General features: G+C 49.0%; 1 protein-coding gene across 1 annotated transcript; it reads right to left on the bottom strand.

Moving 5' to 3' along the window:
- Positions 1–4,385: 4,385 nt before the first annotated feature.
- MLN (motilin) lies at positions 4,386–8,467 on the bottom strand. Its single transcript, XM_032203363.1, has 4 exons — positions 8,351–8,467; positions 6,757–6,861; positions 5,277–5,385; positions 4,386–4,569 (listed from the first exon to the last, which is right to left on the bottom strand). The coding sequence occupies exons 1-4, from the start codon at positions 8,465–8,467 to the stop codon at positions 4,544–4,546; spliced, it is 357 nt and encodes a 118-aa protein (XP_032059254.1). The 3' UTR covers positions 4,386–4,543.
- Between the last annotated feature and the right edge of the window lie 611 nt (positions 8,468–9,078).

The following is a 9,078-nucleotide window of genomic DNA, read 5'->3' as shown; positions in this document are numbered from 1 at the left end:
TACCAATTTTTGACACTTTTAGGGACATTTATGGAGTAAGAAGTGTCTTTCCCTGCCACCTGCCACCCCCCTACACATGTTTTCCTCATCCCTTTCCTCTCTGCCAAGTTACAGTCGTTGAACTGGCACCTGCCAGGCGGGCTGGCACTTTGCCACTGCTTTGGGCAGGATCAGGATCTGGGTCCTGGGGATTTTTGCCGGGGAAGGAGGTTCCTTACGTACTTGAAGCCTAAAAAGGCAAAACCAAATGTCAACTCGAAAATTTATTTTGGCACAGCAGTGATGTACAGTAATTGCTTTTTCCTGCTGCCGCCTGTAAAGAAAGTAATGAAAGTGGCTGAAATACTGTGGCTTAATATCAGAATTTAATTAAAGATAATGAAAAAGTGGTGATGAATGCTTGCAGACTGTCTGTACATCGCCGTTTTTGTGATCGACAGATGATACCAGAGCCGTGGAAACATCGCAGTGCCACAGGAGTGGGACCTGTGGGGAAGGGGCTGTGGAAGAGCCCTGGCATAGCTGCCTGCCACTCACAACTGTGAGGATGGAGTACAGAAGGACACAGAAACCTCCGCTGTGTCCTCAGCTTAGATGTTGCATCTTGTACAATTCCAGCAAGTGAGGGCATCTTTGATTTTAATGAATGCCTTAAATACAAGGCAAGTCAGCGAGGCTCTCAGCTTCCTCTCGCCCTCCTTTCATGCTCACTTTGCTGTCGTGCCCTTCATCTAATTCAGGGCATCAGACAAGGCTTGCCTTGCTCTTCCTTATTTATGTGAGAAAGCAGCAAAGAGATACTGAGATTTGTTAATCTGGTTAGCAACAACAAATATACACTTAGTAGAGGCCAGGGAGCCCATTAAAAGAGCATACTCCGTTCCGATGGGAAGTGTGAATGTGTGAAGCCGAGCCTCCCCTGCTCACTAAGTGGAAAGTACAACTGACAGCTAATAATTTGGAGTAGTGTCTAATGTAAATACAGAATTAGAATATGCTCTTAGTACACAGTTTCTGAAAGCTCACAGCTTGCAGACAGTTTGGAGAAGCTCTGCCTAGACTTGCAGATGCATGCTGGTATCTAAGCATGAGCTCATACAAGCTCATGAATTAAGTGAATTTCTCTTGCTTGAGGAGAGCGGAGCAGAGCAGAGAAGAGCACCACTCTTCATCTTCATTTGCTTCTGGAAGTCAGGGAAGTTGCAGCAGTTGGCCCAGCATTGTGTGACCTTCAGAGTGGAGAACATGGAAGTGGTGTTTGAGAGTTGGAGGACTGGGGAAAAGTTGTGATTCTTTTGCAGAAGGCAGGTTGGCAGGACCAATGCTCAGCAGAAACAGATGTCTCCTTGTGGAGAGAAATCCACTGCCCCTCTTCCTTCTTCCCTAGCAAGCCAGACCCTGGGAACATCACTGCCTTCCCTAGACGTACCTGGACACCATGGAGAAGAAGGCAGGAGAAGACATCCTCTTGGAGATGACAGAGGGCATAGCACCATGTACAAACACCTATTTGTTCCCATTATCTTGCCAACAGTGCTGCTGGTGAGGTTGACAGTGGACCCTCTGTTTTGTGCAGCCCCTCCATCAGCCACACAGCCCGGGGCAGCAGCAAAGGCTGCTGGGGCGAGCACAGCCCTGCCAGTGCTGCAGATGGGCTGTGATGCTCAGAGATCCTTGGCTAAGGAAAGCCAGTTCCCAGCCCACGGTGGGAATATCTTGGCTCTAAATATCCTGAGCTGGCTGTGGGAAGATGGGACAGTGAGGACGGGACACCCTCCACCTGTCCTGCTAGCCCAGAAGCTGTCTTAGGCCAGCTGGCAGTGACTCAGCTATCGAATGGGAAGAGCAGGAGTGCCATGCTGTCTGCTTCTCCTCCTGAAGCACCAAGACAGGAGTGGTAAAAGCAGAGGGGTAGAAATAGATCTGCACCATCTTTACACAGTGCCTTAAGAGGGGAGCGTGCTGCATCCCAAAAAGCAAGTCAGCAGATGACTGCCCACCCCTGACAGAGGGGCTGCCAGAGAAACCGCCATCCCACCCCCACCTCTTATCCCATGGTATTTGGGTGACAGTCCTGCATATGCCACTAGGGGAAGTGTCAAATCTTACTTGGGAGCCGACTGTGCCGATTTAACACCCTGTCACTCACAGCCGCGGCACAGGTGTGACCCAAGAACACCACTTCTTGTCCTCCTCGTATGTCGTGTCCTCAGCCTGACAAGCTTAGGTTAGAAAGGGGGTGCCACTTTCATCCTTTTCTCTCATTCTCCTCCTTTCCAGCCTCTCTTCCCCCAGCTGTTCATCCTGCCATGGAACTTGTTTGGTTTCTGGAGCAGCAACATCTTCCTACCTGCTTGCAGGCATGGACTTCAGCGCTGCTGGCTGAGCCATGCCAAAGCAGCCTGCTGGGGGCACTGTGCATACAGATGTGTCCCGCAATTTGGAACCCCTTTTTCTTCTTAACCAGATACATCCCTGACTGCAGGAGTCATGTTTGGGAGGGTGGTTGGGGTGAATATCTGCTTTGTTCCCACTACTCAAGCCTGCAAGTTGGAGGGAATTTTATTCCGAAAGCTGAAGGCCCCCTTGCACTTTGGTGTAAAGTTATTGCTGCAGAACAAGAGAGAGGGTTCATATGGTTATTGTCACAAGCTGCCATGCATCCCACAGCTCATTTATACCTTGGTCAACTGGGAATAGAGCACAACCAAGGACTGGGGTGAAAGCAGAGCTTGCTGCTGCAGCCCAGCAGTGGCTTGTGTGGGTCAAAATTGAAGATCAGAGGGAGACATCCCAGTAAAGGCTCGTTTGTGGATCTCCTTATAGAAGTCTCTGCAGCGCCAATCTGCATGGAAATGGTCCAGGAAGCAAATCCCAGAGGCTCACGTTCACTTTCTTATTTACTTTTGCCACTTATTTACTTTTGCTTGCCACTGGGTAACATTCCTTCCTACACAGCATGGGGAGCCAGGAAACCCCCTCAGTGAAAGAGCAGGGCAAGAGGGATGCTAGAGAGACAGCTCCGACCTGCAGTAGAGCTTCTGTAGGGATCTAAGAAGCAGCTTGCACTTCAGGTGGAAACTATCCATGTTTTTTTTCCACCTGCCATAGCAGGGCAAAATTAAGCCTAGGGTAAGGATTTAGGTCTTTCAGAAGTAATGAGTGCCCCTTCAAAGCAAACAGCCTCGTCTCTGACCTTGCTGGACACTGGTGTAAACACAGTGCAGCTCCTCCGGTGATTTCCATGACAGATTTCCCATGGGTATCACTCCACTGCAGATGGATTTGCACTGGCTGAGCTCCGAGCCCAGCAAGACATGCAGTTGCTTTTATTTCCAGCCTAATGGAATGTATTATTTTCCTCCTGCTCAGACTCCTTTATAGTGCTTCCATAGCTCAACCTGCCTCAGCAATAATCCCTGCAAACTTCCAGTTACACCGAGCTGATCAGTCTATTCAGTAGGAGTATACCTTCGAATCAAATATTAAAACCGGAATCCACTCTGTGCTGGATGTTGCATTATACATCGGGAGATTTCATTTCTCCTAAGGGATGGCTTGCAGCAGACAGTGCACCAAGGAGCTAGAAGCGTGTATGTGTTGTTCTAGCACAAACACAGCTATTTAAATGAGCCTCAGTAAGAACAGAATTTGCGTTAGGTTGGGAGGATAAAATTGGATTGAAGTCGGATATATTCACATACGTACCATTCATCTCATCAGTCCTTACTTTACATATGTTGGATTTCCTGCTGCCAGTAGAGAGGAGCAGCTCTAAAATAAGCCAAAGGTATGTAAATGGAGAGCAATATGTTCAAGTGGAATTACGATGTCACATAGAGGTTTGTTTGAGAGCCAGAAATCGGGCCAGAGCTCTGTGTCATTTCACACTGTGTCTGTTCACATCATAGCTACGGGTGAGGTGTTCCCTGCAATGCTGTTTAGATGCGTGTAGCCTGGCTGAGCAACAGGGAGTTAAGATTGCAGGTAGAAACTGCACATCAGGACTCTGGTATTCTCCCAGCCGTGTAGGAGAATTGCCCTGCTGTGTCTGGAGCATTGAGCTGGGTGGGAACCCACACCCAAGCTCCTCAGCCTGTGCTTCTGTCCCTGGTTTGTCCCTGTAAATGTTCCTCAGTTTCCCTCTTTGCCAAAAGGGAAGGTTAAAAGCTATTAGTCCACGAAGATTAATTACTCATGTGCTGCAGCATGCTTTGTGCTTCTCAGAAGGACGTGATTTCTCTAGAACTGGAAACCCTCCCTCTCGTCTTTCCCACACTTGCTGCTTGCCATCTGGCTGAGACGCATGCAGAAAAAAAAGGCACAAATCCTCCATTTAATTATACTGCGCATTTTATTATCTCACCTCAGATTTTGTTGTTAATCTCTTTTACAGATTTCGTTTACATAAGTGGAGTCTTTCAGCTTTAGCAAGCTGCATCGCTTTCTCTTCTGATGCTGCAGATATCAGTCAGCTAAAAAGCAAAGAGGAAAGAACAAGTGTCCTTAAATTTATCATTCAGTCTTTCCCAGGCTTTCTATATCATTTTCTCCTTCTCAGCTCCTCACCTGAAAAACAAGGAGGCTGAAATCAGCACAGGCCAAAGTAAAATAACTCCCCCAGGGATAACAGGGACTCTGTTGTCTGGGGTATTTAAGCCCAAATCAGACAAAGGTTCAGTGATAATACTAGTGATAATCATTCCATCACTCCTGAGGCTGGAACAGATGCATCCCCCCCCTGCCCCTGCATTTTTCCTTTTGCAATTCCTATACACTAAGAGAAAATCCCAGGGCTGGATTTGTTAGCACTCAAGACCTTGAGCTGCAGCCAATTCACCCAGTGTTAAGCCCCAGTGCAGGGAGCAAGGTGTCCACACCTGCCTGTGGGTGCCAAAGTGCCTCACAGCTTGCATTACAATTCTAATGCAGCTAGCATTGTAAGTGTTGTTGGAAATTACACCCTAAAGACTGAGGACTATTGGGGAGGACTAGGGAGGTGGAAAGCAGGGCTGGGGAGAGCTGCTGGGAAGTGTTGCAATGCTGCTAACAGTCAACAGTGGCTCTGGGGCCAGGACAGCACCCTAAGAGAGTGTATAACCTTCCCAGAAGGGAACCGCGTGCATGTGAGTGGGTGGGGTATCTGAGGACTCTGTAAAGTGAGCAAACATGACACAAAAGCCCTTCTGAGGAATATAAATATCTCGGTGATGATGAGCTGCTGAGAGGAGGGAAAGGCAGAATTCCCAAGGCAGGAATCAACCTTCTGACAGTACCGTCTGGGGTGTCCTGTAACACCTCCGCGAGCAGTTTCTCCAGGACATCTTGGTATTTTTCCAGCTGCCTCGAGATGAGCCACATCCCGGCTTTAACAGGAACAGCTAGCTGTGGAGGAAGCAAGAAAATCAGGAAAGGCTGAGGGGAGCAGAGGCAGGCAGGTTTGAGTGCTTCGACCCCACTTTGCTCAAGTCAGTAAAGGGTCTAATGCTGATGTGAGATGATCCTTGCATGGGGAAAAGCAACATTAAGTCAACCCCACGTACTGCAGTGCAATCTTGTGCTGGTGAAAATGTCAAAGTTTTCATGCGTTGGAGCATCTATGGTCTGACTCAGAAATACAGAGAAAGGCACCTACCGGCAACAGGCTGCAAAGAAAAATCATTTCTGCATCTTAAAATCCCCCACTATCTCATACCTTTACCCTTCAAGACAGCAGCTTTACTGATGCTGGCGAAGCATCCTGCCTTAGAAAGGACTGAGAAGGAGACATCGCCCTGCCTCCAGCCTGACTTTGAGCCATGGCTCAGATGTGCTAGAGGTAAATAGAGCTGCTCCACTCGTGGCTGGAGGCACGGGAGGGCTGCAGCGTCTGGGGAGCATTGGACAAGGGATGTGCCAACTGTTTAATGCTTTGAACTGCAAATCTTTGCTGTTTAAATCCTATTATTGATCATCGGTGTACCGCAGTTATGAGAGCACTTGCACATCGACCTGTGTCTTGGCCAAACTCCAGGCTGGCCCCACTGCCCGTCCTGCTGCTTGGGCTAGACCTAAAAGCTCCTTTGGCTGGCAGAAGGCAGCTGCGCTGAGCACAGGAGTGGCTGCATCGACCGGGCAAAGGGCTCCCCGTATTCAAGTGGGAAAGTGCAATTTTCGGACTTAGCTAACCAAGTAAGCGTGCCTTTGAGGGCTTAGACTGGCACTTAAATCCCTAAAATTGGCAATTTTCTGCTCTATATACAGGCTTTGGGGGGTGCAGCTGTACAGACCCAACTTTATAAATAAGATCCTGGCAGTGCAGAGGACTGAGATGGGAGGTGAGTGACACCAGACAGCTGATCCGGAGCTGCCTGAAAGAGTGACAAGTTAAAACCAGACCTGAAGCAGAGCTGCAAATTACTGCCTTGCAGTTGGCTGGCGTTCACTGAACGGCGGAGACAGACCTCATGTTGTTTCCATCTTCCCATGCTAAGGGAGAGGCCAGGCAGGTCTGAGGGGTGACCAGGCTGCTAAACCTCTGAGATAATTTATGGCTTGGAGGTAAAACCTTTCTCTGATGCATCCTTGCCTGGTTGCCTGGCAGAGCTGGTAGGAAATGGGTGTTATCGCTTTACACAGGGTGTGAGCTCCCTAATAACACCCTCTGGCTTCTCTTGTGGCACCTGGTGGTCACCAGGCCCCATGGAGCAGCCCTTGGGCTGTCAGTTCTCCCCCACGTGTCCCTATGAGCTCTCAGAGTCGCAGGGTTCAACGTACCTGGATTGTTGTGACATCTGCGCCAGTCTGCTCAGCGAGGCCTTCCTCATCCAGCTGCTGCAGCGGGGTCAGGGATTTCTTCTGCTCTCTGTTCCTCTCCTTTTCCTGCAACCCCACAGCAGAGAGCAAACAGGGAAGTGGTGCCGTGTGGCAGCTTTGCACAGGTACCAAACCCTCTCTGCATCACATCGACAGTCACGGAGCAGGGCAGAAAACCAGAGGGACTGGCGGTCTGAGCGCTGCCTGCAGCATCCTACCCTAGGGCCACAGCTCATGGGGAACAGAGCTGCGGTCATCGTGGCCTTGGGGATTGTAACTGTGATATGCAGGAGGGGCTGCAATGCTCAGTGTAAGGCTGGGTTATGGGACTGCGGGTAAAGCTCTGCAGCAAACCTGACACTCCTGGATGACTGCTTTGATCCGTGCAAGACACTGCTGGCAGCAGGACGTGACAGCTGAGCACACCGACCTCACGCAGCCATTCCATAGGCTCAGTCCTGGTTCTTTTCTGTCTCAGTGGCACCGAAGTTTAACAAAAACCTGCACAAGCTCATTGCAAATGGAGAGCTCTGTGCAGACAACACATATGGCCAGACTTTCTTGGAAGTCTGTAACATCAGTTCTTTCCCACTTATGGGGCTAATCTTGGCTTCAGGACCCTTCCTTTCTTCCTACCCCAAACAGAAAAGCCAGAGTTGCTTCGGGGTATGACCGACAAAACAGGATGAAAGATACAGCGAAGGCTGTGCTCAGCGCCATGCTGACTGCTTGCTGTGCACTCGCTTTGGTTTGAACACGTGCTCGGAGGAGAAGAGGCAGCCTCTAGAAGAAAGCTGAGACTGATTTCACCCACGTACCTCCAGAAGCCCCTCAATCACCAGCAGACACATAACTAAAAGGGTGACGATATATGAACTGTCTGGGGACTGTGCGTGGGTCCCCATCTCCTCCTTCAAGGAGGCTGAAGGATGTCTGTGCTCCCCATAAGAAGAAATCACTATCCAGTGAGCAAGTAGGTGTTGGGAAAAAAAAGATTCCTCCCCAGTATCAATGGATTGTGTCGTGCGGGGGAAGCTCCCTTTGGCTGTGTTTAAGGAGAAGATGCAGTCTCTGAGGCTGCCTGCCTGACACCTTTCAACAGTATTAGTTTCACATCAAAAGAAAAAACATTCTCTCTGCACATCCCAGAGGTGACAACCATCTGGAGGATGGTTAATTATTTGTTACAACAAAAAGACCCATCAGTATGATGATGGGAGGCTGCAGCTTCTCTATAGGAATCACAGCCACTAGCATGGAGGAAAGAAAAGCAAGAGCTGCTAGCAGCAGATGATGTCCCGCACGGGTTTTTTAGTTTTTATGTAAAGGAGTCCAGGCTCTTCTTTAGTCTCAAGTCTTGGAAGTGTTCTCTGCCATCTCCTACCACTATGGGATGAGGAGGGACTGCCACTCTTAGATGTTCTGTCCTAACAGAGGGGGCAGACAATGGGATCAACAGTGGCATGGTGTACACAGGGCTTGGGAGCAGAGGGAGGAAGAAGCCTTCCTTATGTTTTTCAGGGCTCCTGCCACTGCAGGACATCCCATGAGTTACCTGCATCTTTCGGAAGTCGCTCTGGGTGAAAAATGGCACGAAGCCTTCAGTCTGTTCAGCCAACATGGACACCACGTACACCAGCAGCAAACTGGCCATCGCCTTCTTTGAAACCATCGTGAGAGCCTGAACAACACAGGAAGGAGGGTGCCGGGGTGATAACAGAGAGGGCCGTTTGACAAGAAATCCCTTTGTCTTTTCATCAGCTGCAATCTAATTTAGCCACCAGCTAACTAAAGGTATATTTACTCATCCAGTTGCTCCTAAGCTGAGAATAGAAGTGCCTTGACTGACAGTTCTCCTCTCAAACTATTTCTTGTAAACAGATTTGTTCTTGAGCAATATCTCTGGAGACTGAAAGCCCAGCCCTTCAGTACGGTTAAAGACTCCCTCTGTTCTGCAAGCTTTAGCCCTCCAGCTGTAGTGGTTTAAGACCTCCACACATCCAGAGCAAAACACACGCGTCAATCCCACTGACAGCAAGGGAGACGGTGATGCTGCAGGAGAGAAAGAACTTACTACAGCTGTTTTGTTAAATTTTGTTTTTATATCCCTCACCCTTGAAAATCTGCACCGATAGACCGAATCCTTTAATAAGCCTCACTGGGTTCAAGAGAGCTGGGAAGGGTGTTTGCCAGCCCTGCTGCATAAAAGTCTGGTATAAAGGGCTTTAAAAACTACCTTCTGAAGTGATTTAACAGTGACTTTGCATTGGAAGAGAACTTATA

The sequence above is a fragment of the Aythya fuligula genome, chromosome 25 (genome assembly GCF_009819795.1).
Source record: "Aythya fuligula isolate bAytFul2 chromosome 25, bAytFul2.pri, whole genome shotgun sequence".
Taxonomy (NCBI): domain Eukaryota; kingdom Metazoa; phylum Chordata; class Aves; order Anseriformes; family Anatidae; genus Aythya; species Aythya fuligula.
The sequence above is the reverse complement of the archived record's forward strand: the minus strand, read 5'-3'. Positions and strand labels throughout refer to the sequence as shown.